Source organism: Gekko japonicus, unplaced genomic scaffold (assembly GCF_001447785.1).
Source record: "Gekko japonicus isolate JY-2015 unplaced genomic scaffold, Gekko_japonicus_V1.1 scaffold840, whole genome shotgun sequence".
Lineage (NCBI taxonomy): Eukaryota > Metazoa > Chordata > Lepidosauria > Squamata > Gekkonidae > Gekko > Gekko japonicus.
Window position 1 is genome coordinate 173146 of NW_015170298.1, and position 18820 is coordinate 191965.

Genomic DNA, 18820 nt, shown 5'->3' on the forward strand with positions numbered 1-18820 from the left:
CCTCTTTGCCTCCTCTTGGCAATCCTGATGTCCTCTCCCTGCCTCATTCTCTCCTTCTCAGCCATTCACCAGTGTACCTTGTATCTGCCTCCCATCTTCAGCTATATTTATTCTTTATTTACTTCTTTTAATACCCCACCTTTCTCCATAGTGGGAACCAAAGCAGCTTACATTGTTCTTTTCTTTTTATCCACACAACAACCCCATGAGGTAGATTAGGCTGAAAGTATGTGACTAGTCCACAGCACGATGGGGATCCGAACCTGGGTCTCACAAACCTGAATCTGAAGCTCTAACTGCTACATCACACTGCTGTTGAACAGTAGCAAGCACCCAGGCCTACTTGAGTCATGTAAGTGGCATCCAGTTACTTGAGTCATGGTGGCATCCAGTCACTTAGAGGTTGCTGCCAGGCCTAGGGGTGCCAGCATCCAGGTGAAACCTGGAGATCCCCCAGAATTACAACTGAACTCCAGATATCTACCCCATGGATAATTTGGCTACTTTGGAGGATGGACTCTATGGCATTATACCATGCTGAGGCCTCTCCCTTCCCCAAACCCTGCACTCCTCAGACTTTGTCACAAAATCTCCAGGAATTTCCTAACCCTAGCCAGGCCTGGTCCCAATGAATTCTCCCTCAAAGGCCAAAATAGGGCTGGAAAGGGCCCTCCCCCTGCCTTTTACTAGCAGAGCCAAGCTTGAAAAGCTGTGGTTGCTTAGCAACAGCTGCTGAGGGAATCAGTTTTGAAAAGCTACAGGTGCTCTTCTTACCATTTTCAGATTTTTAAAGCTGCCCAGTGTTGTTGTTGTTTTTTTAAATCACATTTTTCTGCAAACCCAGGGCCCTTTTCAGGTTTGTAGAAAGATCTGTCTTGCCTGTTCATAGCTCCAGTCACTGGATTTAAGAATCTAAAGATATGCTGATTTCATAAGATGTGTAGATGCATGTGATTTACCCTTGACTTATTTTTACTGGAATAAGTTTCTGAAAGCAAAGTGGATTTTAAAAGAGAAACAGAAAAAAATAGATGCCTTGGGGGGAAAATCCGTGTGCAAGTAAGTTATTGAAACACATGAATTGTTTGCTCATTTATATATTTTATTCAAATGCTCTCAGAGATTTCTGTCTTGAGTTGCAATTTTGAAAATAGAAAAATATCCATAGATCCTTAATTTTTCTTTCTAGCCTGTAGGACTCACATCTCTCAGTCCTGTTTTTGTACAACAAACACATTTATTGACAAAGTACTGGGATCTTAATATGATTTGGCTAGTGTGTTGGGCACCCTATATTAAATATTGAGCTTTGGCTGCCGGAAGCACTTTCTACTTCATTAGCAAATCAATAGGTGGGGAAGACATTGGACTAGAGTCTGGAAGTCGTCCATCCGCTGTTGAATGTCAAGCAGCAGTTACTTATAAAGCGTAGTTGGACATTCCAAGTAAATAATGGATATATTTCAGTAAGGGCTACAGTAAGGCCAGATAATACTTGGTAAATATACATGCAGTGCATTTGTCATGTTCTAAAAATGCTTCAGTTTCTTGAGAGGAGTTTTCTACAAGCACAGTTTCTCCCATCTCAGTGTTATGGTGAAAAGCTGCACTAGCTAGGCTCCATACTTCTAGCCCTTTTTGGAATACAACAGACAATATGTACCCAATTAGCAGAAGGATCTCCTGGCTGCTGTGCTGTGCTTAACAAGTGACCTGGTGCCAGCCTAGCCCACTCAGCCTAGAGGAAGTCGACAAATTGCTCCTAACTGTACGCCCTACTTCTTGCTCCCTTGATCTGTGCCTTTTGTGGTTAATTAAAGCTGGCCTTAAAGGGTTTCAAGGTGCCCTATAGGAGATTGTCAACAAGTCCCTCTTGGAGGGACTATTCCCTGAGGCACTTAAGGAAGCAGTGGTTCGCCCTCTCTTGAAAAAGCCATCCTTGGACCCGGCTGAATTGGCAAACTATTGGCCAGTTTCCAACTTGCCCTATTTGGACAAGATAATAGAGAGGGCTGTGACAATTCAGTTACAGGGCTTTTTGGATGACACTTCCATATTAGATCTCTTCCAATCCAGCTTTCGCCCGGATCATGGGACGGACACGGCACTGGTTGCCCTCATGGACGACCTCTGGAGGCATCTGGATCAGGGAGGATTGGGAGTGCTGCTGTTGTTAGACCTGTCGGCAGCGTTCGACATGGTCAGCCATCAGCTACTGACCCACCACCTCGCTGACATCGGTGTTCAGGGGTTGGCCTTGCAGTGGCTTGTCTCCTTTCTCCAAGGTCGTGGACAAAGGGTGGCACTGGGGGAACAATTGTCCCAAAGGCACTCACTGGACTGTGGAGTGCCTCAAGGGGCAGAGTTGTTCCTGCCTTTCCCCACATGTTCCCCAGAAAGCACTGCAATCAGGGGCCCAGAACTGACTGGCCCTCCCAAGTCTTAAGGATGCCAGGCTGGCGACAACCAGGTCCAGGGCTTTCTCAGTGGTGGCTCCATTCTGGTGGAATGAGCTCCCAGAAGAGATCAGGGCCCTGTGGAACCTTTTACAGTTCCTCAGGACCTATAAAACTGAGCTCTTCCACCAGGCCTTTGGAGCTGCCACCACCGTTAAACATTGTTGATAACTAATACTAAAGATAGAGAGCCCTGTTGCCCCTGGTATTGTTAATAACAGCTTGAGCCAATCGCCTGAGAGACACCGAAGAAGTCTAGGAGCCGGATATGTGAAGACAGAACTGAGTACTACAGCCATCATTAAATTTAATGACAAAATACTAGCACGTATTAATTCAGATGGTTAATGGTTTTAGCATTGTTTTAACTGTTTTGTTGTAATTTTATGTGATGATTTCATGTAAGCTGCCCTGAGCCGGCCTTGCCTGGGAGGGCAGGGTAGAAATGTGATTGATAAATAAATAAATAAAGTGACGTCCAGCATGACTATTGCACATACTAGGCTTTTCCCCCCTTTCTTTCAAAAGGTTAAATTGATATAGTTGAATGTACATCCACTACTCAATTCTGAATGTCAAATTAATTGGGCTGATGAGACTGGGTTGATGAGAGAGTGTCTGCACACTTTTGTACATTTGTTATTCCATTCAGTCATTTCACTACTGCAGTGGGCTAATATGACCTCAGTCCTCCAAGGTAAAGGAATCTGTTTGGGATACTAAGTTTGAATCAAAGCATGCCGCTTTAATCCTGAGTTACAGTTATGGAAGTTTATTTAAGAACACTGATTAAGTTGGTTATAATATACATCCTTATGAAAAGCAGAGATGTGCCTTATCATGCCACGGTTTCCCATGGGGTTGACATCACAAAGGGTTACTTCATAAGAAATAGACATTTTCAGGTGAGTCAGGGTTTTTGTGTGTGTGTATAGGAGGAATGACAAAACTTCATTGTACTTAAGCTTTCTAAGGCCTCCATTCCTAAATGGGTTGCTGAAAACACTCTTGGAAGCCAATGTAACAAAAAGTGTTAAGAAGGGTTGCTGGATGGGGCATAAAAAAGGATCTGCAGTTGTGGAGTTATGCTGTAGGAAACAGAACATATGGTGACTGGAAAGAAAGAGCTTGTGTCTTCCAGATGGGGTCACCAGATAGACTCAAAGGTGGATATTCTGGTGAAGAGCTCCATGAAAAAAATATGTCACTCAGGGAATTTTGAGACTGCTAGTTTCTTTACCTGCCCAACTGGTTAAAAACAATGGCCCTAAGATTACAGAACTTTTAATTTCCAAAATAGTTTGGTTATATATTTCAATCATAATTACATTCCAGGAATCCTCTTTTGCTGTTTCCAGCAAAGCAAAGAATCAAGGAGAATGAATTGTTAGTTTCAGAAGCTTAATTTCCATTTAACAGATACTACTATTGGAGATGTAAAAATGTTGGAAATTTTGAATTTCCATGAAATTTCTCAGTTTTTATGCTGGAAAAATTGAAAAAGTTCACATACTTTTTCACACTATGATTTCTGAGTGTAAAAAACATTGACAGGACTTGACAAATCCCAGGCAACCATACTGCCTAGAAATTTCATTGTGGCAGTTAATTTCATTGGGTACGAAATTCACAGGACTGTAGCTAATTTTTTTTTCCTGTAGGAACATGGCTCCAAAGATTACTACAGAATTACTTAAACAGCTGCGGCAGGCAATGAAAAACTCCAAATATGTGCCAGAGCCAATCCAAGCCTACATTGTGCCCTCAGGAGATGCACATCAGGTATGGGATTTGGTAGAATTGACTTCTGTGAATGGGAATGCCTTAGAAAAAGATCCAAGTGTTAAGGTTTTCTAACCAATGGTGTTTCATTTGTAGAAATAGTTATCACACTTTTGAGTATTATATGAAAGCATGCCAAAATAACTGCTTACAACCTTAGAATGTCTTTTAGAGTTGCCAAGTCGCGGTGGGGGATCGTAGGTCTTCACAGAATCCTTGCTGCGGGGACAGCGAGACGTGTTGCACCCGCCGTCGCCAGGATCTGACGCTACACGTCGCTCTGGCAACAGGGCTCCAAACAGCCCCGTTGCCAGAGCGACGGATAGCGTCATATCCTGGCGATGGCAGTGCAACGCGTCTCGCCGTCCCCGCGGCAAGGATTCTGCAAAGACATGCAGATCCCCCGCCACGATTTGGCGAGATTTGGCAGGCCTAATGTCTTTCTGTAGTAATTATCTAAAGAGACATGATCAGATGGCAACTTTTTGAGCTTTTGGTCCTGCATGAGAAGAATCTTAAAATTTCAGGTGTCTTTTTCTGTGCTAACCATAGTACTCTTACCATGTGGATGGCATACTTGGTACAGGTTCTAAGGACGGCATAATTGCAAGTTTTTACATCAGCCCTTCCCAGTTTGTCCCTAAGAAATTTCAGTAAGGGGTCAATTATTACATCTTTTCTGGGAACCCAGTGCTGGGCCTGATTTGGACCAAGACTGAAGTGTGTGGGGGGAAGGGGCTGCAGCACAGTCCAGCAGCTGGAACCAGTGTTCCCTCTAAGCTGAGTTAGTGTGAGCTCGCTCACGTTTTTTTAGCCTCCGGCTCACACATTTTTGCCTTAGCTCAGGAAGGATGGCTCCAGAGCAAATGAATCTATGCAGTAGCCAAATTGCTCGCTCACAACTTAAGTGCCAGTAGCCCACAAAGTGGAAGTTTTGCTCACAAGACTCCACAGCTTAGAGGGAACATTGGCTGGAACTACATAGAGTTTTTCCATGGAGGGATGGTGAGGGAAGGAAGAGAAGCTAAAGGCAGAGGGCAGATGAAGGTTGGCTGGCGGGGGGGGAGGAGAGAAAGAAGCTGAAAAGGAGGGCTATAGGTGCTTTCAGGGAAGGGAAAGAGAAAACAGTTTGTCAGGAGAAGATGAGATACACATGCGTGCACACACAATGCTTTGTGGGTCTCCCACTTGTAAAACTATAAATACTTATAGAATGTACATAAGGTGGCATGTTAGGTTTGCTGTGTTAATTTGGGAACTCGACTAGTAATAGAATGTGCAAGTGACCATTTTGCCCTCCCCCAGATTTCTTGTGATAATTGAAAGGTACCCCACATTGCAAATGAAGCTTCCCAAAGCCTGTGAAACAGGCACAGTGGTGCAGTAAATAATGAACTAACAACAGAAGCAACTAGAGGGAATGTGGTCTCGCATTCATACCATCAGATATTAAATAGCTGATATTCTTGGCATTGTCATCTCTACAATGTGGTATGCAGAGCAGAGTATTGTGTTAGGGCCCTGAGTCCTTTGTCTTGAACTGTAGGCAGACCCTGCAGATTTATTCTGCTCTTAGTTGCTATAGGTGAGAGGTTCTTTCGTAGTGAATGCATGTTCTCCTCCTGCCTGGGGGTACTTCTCTGTTGCTCTGATTACACCTGGTAGACTTCTAACATATTCCTGTTGAATTTAGAAATATGACCTGCAGGGTTATTTGTGTCTGGTTGGGGAATGCAGCAAGTCAGACGTGCTTGTGTTGTGCTTTCTTGTTGGGCGGGTTTATCAGGTTTATTCTGGGCAGAGAGCTGAATGGATGTAAACAATGAAACCAGTTTACTAGATTTGTTACCTACTGTGACTTCAGCAAAACTGTGTCCCTTATTTATGTGTTTCAGCCACTGTTGCTGTTGTAGATTACAAACTTTTGTTTGCAAGGAGTCATTTATCAATGTTGCTCGATTACCGTGGCTTCAGGCAGGAGTTTGCTGGAACTAGCATTTCATGCATGTCTGATTTGTATTTTTTAAAGATGCTCCAGATTAGGCTATCAAAACATCTGATGCAAAGTAGGCAAATTTGCATATGGTTGAATAATTTAAAGGAGGAGGATAATGTTTTTCTTCCTCAAAGGTGTACTTTCTGCACTGGAAGTTACATTTGCACTGGTGCTAATCTGGGTTAATGCTAAGCAGAAGGCCCATCTTAAAGTTTAACATCTGGGTTTGAAGGAGGTTTGCAATCCTTGGTTAAGTGGGAACCTGGTTAGCTTTGGAAGTGGTTGGTGTTGGTGCAGAAGTAATGCTTAACCATGATTAAAGGCCAACAAGGGAAGGAAGTGAGGAATTTGTGGCAGAGAGCATAGTAAGAAAAGAGAAGGACGCTCCTTTAGTTCTTTAGGCTGTGTACAGTGGCAGTTTAATGGGGGCCATTTGAGGCCACCCTTTTGGTTGCTACCCATCCCTCTCCTTCTTTTCCTGTTCCCATCCAGGAGGTGGAACAGCTATTATTCTTTCTATTGTCTTTCTTTAGTAAGGCTGGCAATCTCAAGGTGCAACCTGCAGTTTTCCCAGAATTATAACTGATTTTCAGGCTACGGAGATTAGTTCCCCTGGATGAAATAGCAGTTTTGAAAGGTGGACTCTATGACATGACATCCTTGCTGAGTTCCTTCCCCAAACTCTGCCCTCCACAGGCACCGCCCTCAAATCTCCAGGAATTTACCAACCCAGAGTTGGCAAGTTTATTCCTTGGGCATCTTGAAACACCATGCATGCCCAATAGGATTTCCCAGACTCTCATGCCTTGTTCAGGTAATGAACACAATAGTGACAAGAGAGTGATAGGGGCAAGATGTGAGATGGTGGTGGAGGCTACTGCACCCCAAACTCTGCTTCCTGGGATCACTGCCTCAGTACAGAGCTAGCTTCGGAATTCTGCAAGACAATTTCCCATTCATAGATTTCTCGACCTTCTTGTCTTGGTTTATGTCCAGTATCACCTTTTAATAGTAGTTGAAATTCTGAATGGAAAACCTTTAGGGGAAGTTGGTTCTCAAGTATTTCTTGTAAAATCTAGCTTTAGGTAACCCAGGCCTTAACACATACAAAGCACCCCAGATTTCAGATTCTGAGATCAGAAGATAACTGGGGAGTTCCATCTGCTCAGGCTGCTACATCAACGTGCAGATTTGTTTTGTTGGTCAGTTTTGCAGCTAAGAGTGAAATAAACATGAGCACTCCTAGATAAATTTTTGAGGGAAAGAACTGTCAATTTATAACAAACAACCATTCAAACTGGGTTAATCACACAAGTTTTAAGGTCTCAGTGGAAGAACTGTTTTCTTAAAGGTTCTACAGACTTGTAATAGTTGAGATTTTCTAAATGTGTCTTCTGTTTGTCTGAAAGAATGCGCAATAGGGCAGCAAAATTAATCTCTGTATTTATTCCAGCTGCCTCTGGTGCCACTTTGCAGTAAATAATTAGGTTCCCTCCCCCCCCCTTTGTTTTGTGTTTTCCAGAGTGAGTACATTGCGCCTTGTGACTGCCGAAGAGAGTTCATCTGTGGGTTTGATGGCTCAGCAGGTACATTCGCAGAACTGTATTTGACACATCTAATTTGGCAGTTCTTAAGCTCTTGAGTGCCAAGCTCCTCCTCAGATGATCAGAGCCCTCCATGTGAACTTTTCAGATTCCCACACCATCTATGGAGATGTGTTAAACGGCTATACACAATCCCACCCCCCTTTTTCACATCCTGTCTGGATATGGTTGCTTAACACATTTGTTTTACTACATGGAGATTATCTCAGCTGAGGAAGAAAATTGTGCGGTGCTGTTCATGAAGTGCAGCATAGAGTTAAAACAGATGAGAACAAACCCAGTGGGATCGCCGTGCTGCTGAGCTGTAACATTTCAGAATGCAGATAGGGATAGAATGTTGGCATGCCCCCAACATAAAATGGTCCCTGCACGTGAAAATAACTGATGGGGAGGGAGGCATTCAAAATTTTGATTCCCTGTCTCCTGTCTGAAATGATGTCGCCCAGCCATAGATACAGCACAGGAAGCATCTGCGTGCCTTTTAGAACTGTCAGTAATTCTGTGTATTCATAGGAAAAGAAACTCTTGTGATGCATGTCAGAACTATATAAACTCACATTTTCTCTCTTTTGATATATGAAGATAAAATACGTGACACAGCCTTGGAACATAATTTCCACTTGCCTTCTGCATTCCCACAAAATCTCTTGTAAACATGTACACTCAGACTCTTACTTTAAATAAACCTAACCAAATAAATATTTTGCTTTGTGGCAGTACCGTATCAGCACATATCTTGAAAGAAGTGAGCATATCTGTACAATTTGGGTCAGAACAGCATTCATGTGCCTGCAAAACCCTATCCCATTTAGTCCAGTTGTAAATTGGTTGGACTCCCCCCCCCCCCTTTCACTAATAAGGCACAGTTTTGGCTTGGAGTCTACAATTCCTACAGTTTCGAATGAAATAACAGAACATTTTAAAAGAATCTTCTGGGACATATGCCCATCCCTCTTCTTGTGATTTTATATACTGGGGAACGGGAAGTTATAAATCCCAATTAACTGGCTGTGGCTGAATGTAACTTTTCAAGGGGGTAAAGCTGTTAAGGTCCACTGCAGGCAGAACCTACAACTGGCTGAGTCATAGACTTGGTGCATTCTATAATATCTGTTCTGCATTTGTAGAGATGCTGACATTGCTAATACATTTTGTTGGGTGGCTTGCGTGTTGTTTTCTCAGTTCACTTTTGGAACGCTGTTCAGCTTTGCAGTTTGCGTGCCGGGAAGAAGGGGAAAAGGGAGGGAAGGTTCCCCTTCCCATTTCAGCATTTGTTCCAGCTGGAATGATGAGGCAAGACCAGTGCAGTAATAAGTGTTCCCTGAAGGCCGACCCCCGGATGACCCTTCAGTGAAGTAAAAATCCTGTTAACCATTTTCTTACAATACTTGCAGTTTGCCGTTCTGGGGCCAGTGGAAGCAGATTATCATCCAACACATCAGGATTTAGTGATTAAACAATGGTGGCTAGCGACATTCAGTCTTCTTAAAAGGTTTTTTGCATCTCAGATCACTGGGTGTTGAAATGGAAGTAGTGGGAAAATCCCTTGGTTCATCTTGCATAGGGACAGAATATTATGATGCTAAATGCATTAAACTTCAGTCAAGAGACTGGGATTTCAAACTGTGCCACTGATTCACATTGAACCCTGTCACTTTACCTGCTTTGTGGAGTTTTCTCTGTTTGTCTCTCTCCCTCTCCCTCCCGCTCTCTAAAATGAGAATATGCAAGCTACTAATAATTGTGGAAGCACCCAGATTGCCATGTAATGCTGTAAGTGTGGTCAAATCGCCAGGGACAGAATGTCCCTATTAGTCCCAGTGTCTTAGGTCCGTATTATGTGTCTGGCGTGGTATTTCCAAGTGGCATTTGCCCTTCTTTTGCAGAGGCATCACGTCACTATTTGATTTGGGTTCCATATCCGTCTGAGCTTCTTGAACAGACCCTCTGCTTTGTTGTCTCTGTGTCTTGCCTTTCTTCATCCACTGCAATACATGCATCTTTTTCTATAGTATTGTGCAGCATTGTTTTTTTTCTTAGTACTCATCATTATCAGCAAAATGTTGAAATTATTTAACTTTAAAGTAGACAGATCTTGCAGAGAGCACACATGATGACTGTGTAAGGTTAGTATTTTAGTTCAATTTTTATTTATTTACTTCATTTATACCCCATCTTCTTCCCCCAGTGGGGACCCAAAGCAGCTTGCATCAGTCTCCCCTCCTCCATTTTGTCCTCACAATGGGGAGGGCGGGGTATAAACCAAATAAATAAATAAACAACCCTGTGAGGTAGGTTAGGCTGAGAGTGTCCGACTGGCTAGCTTCCATGGCAGCGTGGGGGTTTGAAGCTAGGTCTCCCAGATCTTATTCTGACACACTAACCACTGTACCACACTGCTGTACAAAAAAACCTCCTTCATTAAACATTTATGTGGGCATTGCATGTATCTTGTGTGCAGGGATCCAAGAGGTTTGGTCATCATCTCTATCCTTGTACTTGCTCAGCCTGTATAACTCCTGGTGCATTAATTAGCACAAGGATGTTGCAGGAGCTGCTATATTTCTAGTCTGGAACCTGGAGCCAGGGGACAAGGGTATGCAGAATGACTGGCATCCATGGAAATAGTAATTAATTCTAGTAATTAATTAAATCAGTTGCCCCCAGCCTTCTTTTAAGTCAATAAAATCAATTTTAAACCAGACAAGAACTAAAACATCCGTATCTACAATAGGAATACCAAACCAGCCCAGAATCTTCTGCTGTCAACACTGCATCACTCCCTTTACAAATTAACAGCTCACTCAGAACAAAAGGCCCACATAGTGAGGTTGTCTGCATAATGTCTGGTGGTGGAAAGTGCCTGTCGAGTAAGCCAACTCATGGTGTCCCTGTATGGTTTTCAAGGCAAGAGACGAACAGAGGTGGTTTGCCATTGCCTGCCTCTGCGCATCAACCCTGGACTTCCTTGGTGGCCAAGTGCTAACCAGGGCTGATCCTGCTTAACTGTTGAGATCCAGTGAGATCGCCTGGGCCATCCAGGTCAGGGCACCTAATATCTGTGGGAAATACATTCCACAAAACTGGTACAAGCACCAAAAAAGCTTCTTCACAGTTGTGGTTTTGATCTGTCAGCAGGAGGTGCCAGGAGAGTGGCAGTCCTTCTGATAATGTGGCCTGTAGTCAGCCTAGTCATAGCCCAGTACTGTAAGCTAGGAATAAAGACTAGGAAGGCAGGATGATACAGAGGTTGTATAACAGGAACCTCTTCCAGGTGTATACAGCATGTACCAGATAGTGTAAAGGACAAGGAGGAGTTTTCAATGGTGGAGAAGATGAGAACTATTTCCTTTTCTCATGTAACGAATAGTGAGGGGTTCAGGTGGCAGAATGAAATGGTTTCCTTCAGGGGTCATTTTGTAAAAAAAGAGGTGCAGGAGCTCATTAGCATAACTCATCAGCATAACTCATTTGCATATGCCACGCCCCCTGACATCACCGGAAGTGTGTAAGAAGGCAACACCCACCGCTCAGGCTCCACTGGACTGTTCTGTATTGCTCGCTATTGGGGGGGGGGGGGATGTGCAGACCTGAATAAAACTTGGACTTAAAGATGCCACTGGGCTGTTTTGGGCCGGGGGGGGGGGCTCTGCAACTTACCTGGCTGTTTCTTGCTCTGACTGAGGGCTGCTGGGAGCAGGGGGTGGGGCTTGTTGCATGTGCCCACCCCCTGGACTCTTTACTGCCGGAGCTCCGCTCCTGTGCGCTCCTGCAGGAAATGACCCCTGGTTTCCTTCTGCTGAAGTCTTTTCAAGAGAAACGCCAGTAGCTTGGCCTTGGGTTGAAGCTTTCTGAAGTTAATAAAACTTAATCTGATAAACACGTTGTTCCTTTCAAAACAAAGTTCAAATAATACATCACCACATATTGGACCTGCCAGGCTACTGATGTGAACATGACCTGCTTGTTCTTTGTTGTTCATGTACACAGAAATCATAAGCAGCTTCTGTGTTCACTGACAGGAACTGCCATTATAACAGAACAGGATGCAGCTATGTGGACAGACGGACGTTACTTTCTCCAGGCTGCCCAGCAAATGGATTCTAACTGGACACTCATGAAGATAGGTAAGAGAGAGTCTGTCCTGTACTTTGTTCTACTTAAACTCTGTGGATACTTCCGAAGCTTACTAATACTTTTTAATTTTTGTTGTTAAGTAGTGAAAGGAATAGGAATAAGGATGCTTTTTTCCAAAAAGGAATAAACATATTTAATGGAATGGGTTTAATGTCCACCAACTGGGATATGACTTAGCAGGGTTGGCAAAGACTGATGTGGCACTGCAAATCAGAACAGAGAATACTGGATTAGATGGCAAGATTTAGTATAAGGTTATTTTGTGTGTTCAGCTCTGCATCCCTTCCAGAAGGAGGAGATGAAATCATTTGGAATGGTGCCATTCTAGACCATTCTGTTCTGCATCATAAGGCCCAGAGCTCAGGATAATCAAACTTGCTAAAAATCTGGTATATTTCGATGAGTAAAGGATGGAGACAGCAACATGTGCTTTGATTTTTGGCAATGGGGGCAGATCCACTGTATTAGTGAAAAGGTATCGGTTATGTGTCTGTCATGGCTTTGGAGCTGTGGTAACAGCATCTTGTCCAGGTTATGTGTCTGGTTCCAACTAGACCTGTCTTGCTGCACTGTCCTCTTTACTCTAAAGTCCCCCCCACCTAGATTTCTTCAATTCAGTTTGCTATTCATGTCTTCGTACTTGTGTTTCTTGCTTTAACCTTTGCAATCTGCTTTATAATCTCTTCTCCATTCAGGTCTGAAGGATGTTCCCACACAAGAGGACTGGCTTGTGAGTGTACTTCCTCAGGGTTCCAAAGTTGGAGTAGATCCATTCATTATTCCAGCAGGTTAGTTTGTGGCTGTATTGTCCTGTCTCTGTGAACACTTAGAGTCCCTTGTATTACTTGAACATTTGACTTCAAAGAGAGGGATAATATCTCTACAACTGCTCTTAAAACACCCCCCCCCCCAGACAACAACAACAGCCCCTTTCTTTACAATTATTTGTTGCTTTACGTTTTGGAAAATCTGTTGGGGCAAGTGAAATGAGGAATCATAGAACATATCTTGTGCATAGTTCCCCCTAAGCTGTGCTAGGGGGCACTGGTGCACAGAATGTTAACATGCAGCTCAGAGAATCTGTGCTTCAGCCCACAAATACGGCTGAATCCCATTGGAAACAATGGAGGATGGGGCACTTTCTTCTGGGGCCTATGGGCTCTTTTTGTAGCAGGTACTCATTTGCATATTAAGCGACACACCCCTAATGTAGCCAATCTTCCAAGAGCTTACAGTAGCTCCTGTAAGAAGAGCTCTGTAAGCTCTTGGAGGATTGGCTACATTAGGGGTGTGTGGCCTAATATGCAAAGGAGTTCCTGCTACAAAAAGAGCCCCCGCAATCTTTTTGAAACTTGGGGAGTTTTTTGAGGAGATGCACCAGCAGCTATGCTGCAAATTTGGTGCCTCTACCTCAAAAAACAGCCCCCCCCCCGATACCCCCAGATAGATTTTCCATTATATCCTATGAGGCCTATTGACTATAATGGTCCCCGTAGGCTACAATTGGGCCGGGGGGAAATTCTTTTTTTTTTAACACCCCTGTTGTGCTTTTCAGTATGATTTGTAAGCTGCCTTGAGTCACAGGGGAAAGTGGGATATAAATATTTGAATAATTAAGTAGTTTGGGCAGGTTGATAACATTTAAGCAACTTCCTTTTTTTTAGGTTAGGCAGGGTTCAGACAGTGATTGTTCCTAAAGAAGTGAGCAGTGACTCACGAAAGCTCATACCGTGCCACATATTTTATTAGTCTTTAAGGTGCTACTGGACTCTTGTGCTTTTTTTATTGTTCCTCCTCTGTTATATTTGACCTGTAATGCTGGTTGTCATATTTCACTTAAAAAACCCCACAAAGTAGACTGCAAGATTCCCCCCATCCCCAGTTCTGGTATGTTTTCTAAGGCTCAGCACAGCTTGATGGTCTGAGGCCAGGTCTACCAATATTGTGGAAAGGGGTGGGTAGACATGTTCTCTGGAGGCCAGGTCTACCAATATAGTGGAAAGGGGTGGGTTGACCTGTTCTCTAGAGGCCGGGTCTACCAATATAGTGGAAAAGGGGTGGGTAACTTGTTCTCCTGAGGACAGGTCTACCAGTATAGTGGAAAGGGGTGGGTAGACCTTTTCTGTGGAGGACAGGTCTACCAATATAGTGGAAAGGGGTGAGTGAGATTTGTCTTGATTCTGTTTTCTCTTACAATGTTTAAATTATTCTTAAAATATAGTTTAAATATAATTTAAAATAATTTACTCTGAGATTCTTCTAAAAAACTAATTTATGCGATAGTCAAATGTAGACTTGCTCACAGGTTTAACGCTACTAGCTTTTTTTGCCCACAAGGTAGAATTTCTACGCACAACACTGTGGAGCTTAGAGGGAACATTGAATCCTTGTGTTCCTCATGGCCAGCCCTACCTAGCAGAATGGATCATAGTGAAGAACAGCAAATGGCTAGCTATTTAGTTTATTGTTCTGTATTAACTATCACTCTGGAATATGTGCTGAGGAATGGATTATAATTTTCTGCTTCAGGCATTCAGATGGCCCGCTGACTCTGACTATTGGAAATCCTTGTGATGGAACTGGAAAAAGTCATTTACGCACCTTTTCAGTTATCAGGATTTCATCAAGTATGATAGTTTCTACCGCTAGTATTTTTTATTCACCTCAGTTAGTAGCAAGACAGTGTCTTAGTTACAGCAGTGAAATGGTATCAGCTTTGAGTCCTTTCTTACTCATCTCACCAGTTCTTGTTCTGATGTAACTTTAAAATTAGGGCTGCAACATTGACTGATCTATTAAAAGCCTTTGTAAAAGGTGCCCTCAATTAATTGGGCAGCAGATTGTCTTTAATGCAAGGACTTATTAAAATCCAGGGATAATAGGTACAAACCTCTCCTTGTATGGGCATATTCAAAAAAGCTGCCTGCTGTGACACATATAGGTATAATCCAAACAGAAAAGCAAAATGCTTTTTACCTTTAGAACTGTTATTTATATATGCAAATGGACACCAGTGTAATAAATTGGCACATCAGTTAAAAGTCATATGATCAACAAAGATTTCTGCAAGTAGGTGCCAATCCTGCTTCAAAACACTCCTTAAAAGTCTCTGAAACCATTAGGAGGCAGATAATAAATAGATCAGGAAAAAAAAGTGTTTACTTTTGTGGCTTTTGTGCAGTCTTATGTAGGACCACACATGCACAGGCCAGCTGCAAAGGCAATTTTTCTCAAGATTTCTAGCTCCTTCTGGAGCACCCCTCCCCCTTCCCTCCAGTGTGTGCCAGTGTTTTCCTGCCCAAACTGGCACATGATGGAGGCTGAAGGAGCACTTTTCCTTTAGTCCTGTCTTCCCTGCTGTGGAGAAAGGACCAAGTCTAGCTATTTGAGTTAACCTCAGTTGTCATTGAGAGAGTTGCTTTTTTCGGCTAAAAATGACCCTTTTAAAGAAATTCAGGGAGTGCAGGACTAAGATGCTGCTGAGATGAAGATGAGCACTGTCTTACATGCCTTGGTGAGTCTCATAATGTGGCAGCCTGTTCCATCTGACACCAGTTCATCCCCAAGGTTTGGTCAGAAAGAGCATCTTGCTTAAAAGCTTTCCTTTGGGAACAATCAGAACCCCGGAAAAAGATCAGCCTGCTCAGAGGGCTGAGGAACCGGAGGCTCGGATCCATACTCCCTTGGTGGAGTCAGCACCCTCAGGATCAATGTTGGAACTGGGAACCCCATGGGCTCTGAGGTTGCTACCAGTTCCAAGGAGTTCTTCAGAGCCTCAGTCTAAGTAGTCTAAGGGCTGACCTAATTAAGTCTAAGGATGTTCCTCCGAAGCTCTCTTCACCATCATAGGTTGGTATTCCTTAACCCTTTCAGACTTGTACACCATCGCTGCCTCCTACATTGGTGGTGAGTCCTTGGATGGTGAGGTGGTAGACATTGAACAGCCATCACCTGAACCCGCTCAACTTCCAGTGAAGAAGTTGGCTCTGTCGAATCCCATTGGCTCTACCTCTATCACACAATTCCATCACCCATATATTGGCCAACCAATTTGCCTCGGGAACAATACACACCATGCTTCCAGTCTCCGTCTTCAGCATCTGCACTGGTGGTCAGTTCCAATCAAGCTCTTCCTGCACTGAATTCATTGTTTCAATTACTGATGTTTCTTCATCCATTAAAGCTGGAAGCAGAGGCCTTGGATTTGGAGGAAGTCATCAGGACCTCTGAAGGGGGCTCTGATGCCCCATCAGAATTATCTCCAGATGATGTGGTTGGAGATTTGGGCTCCATTTCTTCCACTGAGGATCTGTGCCTCTATATTAGAGGTTCCCAAACTTATTTGGCCTACAGCCCCCTTTTCAGAAAAAAAATTACTCAACGCCCCCCTGGAAATCTACCTTCAAGAAATGGACAAAAAGATGCAGTTTGTGGATCTGCACCTGGATCGTTTCAGCCCACCTGGATTGTTCCAGTGCTCATAAATGCTCACAGGAAAAAAGCCCATGTGGAAAAATGTCCACATGGAAAAAAGCCCATACAAATAAAGGCCCCCACAGAAAAAAGACCACACGGAAAGAAGCCCACATGGAAAAATACCACGTAAAGCGCCAAAGATATTTATAATGGTGGATAACCATTCATCTCCACTTATGAAAATGAACAGGTATTACCTATCTTATATATATAATTCTGTTAATGTATTGGCCATTTCCAGCTCTCCCATTGGCTGTGCAGTGAGTCCACCACGCAGCCAGGCAGGCCAAGGCAGGCACAGAGCAGCAGCAGCTGAAGGCCTGAAGCCAGAGGCCAGCAGCAGCCACCACACAATAGCCCAGCAGCAACACCAGCCTTACAAGGTTTGCAATTTGCAAACGCATGGCTGTGATTGGCTGTGGGGACCCCTCTCCACCTCCACTTCCCTCTCTGACCGCAGAGAAGACCAGGAGAAGGCAGAAAAAGGCTGCTTTAGATAGGTTCTGGACTCTTCTTTCTTTATGCTTCCACCGCCCCCTTATTTTTATTCAGCACCCCCCAATTGCACCCAAGGTTCCTACCGCCCACCTGAATCGTTCCAGCGCCTCCCAAGGGGCGGTATTGCCCACTTTGGGAACCAGTGCTCTATATGGAACCATTAATTCAAATGGTAGTATCCTTGGAATTGGATATTGTGTGCTTAGATCCACAACTGTTGGATCCAATCCTCAAAGTTCTCTAGTCTGCTTCCTCAGGTCCACTAGCGTTCCCCATGTTGCAGGGGCTGCTGGACATTGCTACAGGGGTGTGGGCCAAACCTACCTTAGTGTCTCCCTCTGCAAGGAAACTAGAGACCATGTATTAAGTAAGGGAAGAAGAGTGTGAATTTATCTTCTCCCACTCTGTGGCTTATGTGTCCGTCATTGAGATCATCCCCTTGAAGGTATCATTCTGGGGCCCATACTTCACCCTTTGATATAGAAGGGGAAAAGTTGGATACCTTCGGGAGAAAAGTTTATTCTTTTGGTGCCCTCACACTCCATATGGCCAACTTTAACACCATAATGGGCAGGTACCAGATGTTTCTCTGGGAGCGCATTTCTCAATATCTTAACACCTTGCTGAATGATAAGAAATTCTTGGCAAAGGTAATCCAAGCAGAGGGTGTCAAGTTTGGGAAACAGCAGATCAATGCTGCCCAGCATGTGGTGGATTCGGCAAGGAGGGTTTTTTTTTTACTACACTGTTTTACTACAATGTTTTACTACAGTGACACGCCTGGTTACACTCTACTGCTCTGTCTAATGACACCAAGGCAAAGTTTGTTTACCCTATGACAGCAGAGAGCTGTTAAGTGCCCAAATGGATGAGGTGTTTGATAGAGATCGCAAAAACATGCTCACTGCAAAGACTCTAGGCATTACTGGCCTTCAAACAGGTATTTCCCCAGGCATATTTCACACCCTCAATACCAGAGGCCTTACAGATTTCAGCTCCAGCAGCAACAGGAGACCAAATTTAGGCCGCACTGTTGGCCACCACAACACTCTAAGAAGCAACCAAACAAGCAGCCTCCTCATTCCCCTAGAGAGTTGGTGGGAAGGGATAAATCATATCAATAACTAGAAGCCCCCCCCCCCCTCCAGCCCCTTGTTTTATCTTCTGGTTGGTGGTCTTTGCACATACGTGGGAGCACATCACCAAGGATTCTCGGGTGTTATCTATAGTGTATTCTGATTACTATTTACTGTTTAAATATTCACCTTTGGATCATTTGCTTCCAATTTGTACCTCTATGGTGCCTTGTGCTTTGGAGCTTGAGGTCTCCTACCTGTTAAATAAAGAAGGCTATTATTGTGCCTGAGTCAGAAGTAGCATCTGGTTTCTACTCTAGGTACCTTCTCATAGGTAAAAAGGATGTGGGTAAGAGACCTATATTAGACCTGAGTTCTTTAGTGTGCCAAAGTTCTGCAAGACTACATTGGCTCAGGTTTATTGCTTCTAGAGGCAGGCTCATGGTTTGTGGTCATTGATTTGAAAGATGATAATTTTCACACTTTTGCAGAGCAACAGGAGATTTTTACACTTCAGATGTGGGTCTACCCATTTACAGTATGCTGTGCTACACTTTGATCTAGCTATGGCACCAAGGGTACTCACCAAATGCATGCTGGTAGTGGTAGCCCACTTCTGATTTCAAGACTGCACCATCAACACATAACTGGATTACTTGTTTTTTAAAGCCCCCTCAAGTGCGATGCTCGTAGACAGTGTTGCTCTGGCTCTAGCCACATTGTGGATCTTAGGACTTACAGTTAATCAGGAGAAGTCCAGGTTGTTCTCTTCTCAGTCTGTTATGTTTATTGGTG

The 18820-nt window shown here is 43.7% G+C and overlaps 1 protein-coding gene across 2 annotated transcripts in view; it reads left to right on the top strand.

The window, feature by feature from the left end:
• The window catches only part of XPNPEP1 (X-prolyl aminopeptidase (aminopeptidase P) 1, soluble), a 44192-nt gene that overhangs the window by 2835 nt on the left and 22537 nt on the right, over positions 1-18820 (top strand). For both annotated transcript variants that reach the window (XM_015417933.1, XM_015417932.1), the window contains 4 exons: positions 4118-4238; positions 7757-7820; positions 11861-11965; positions 12671-12763. In XM_015417933.1, the coding sequence (XP_015273419.1) occupies positions 4122-4238; positions 7757-7820; positions 11861-11965; positions 12671-12763 (379 nt within the window). In that variant the 5' untranslated portion in view covers positions 4118-4121. The remainder of the gene's footprint in view (positions 1-4117; positions 4239-7756; positions 7821-11860; positions 11966-12670; positions 12764-18820) is intronic.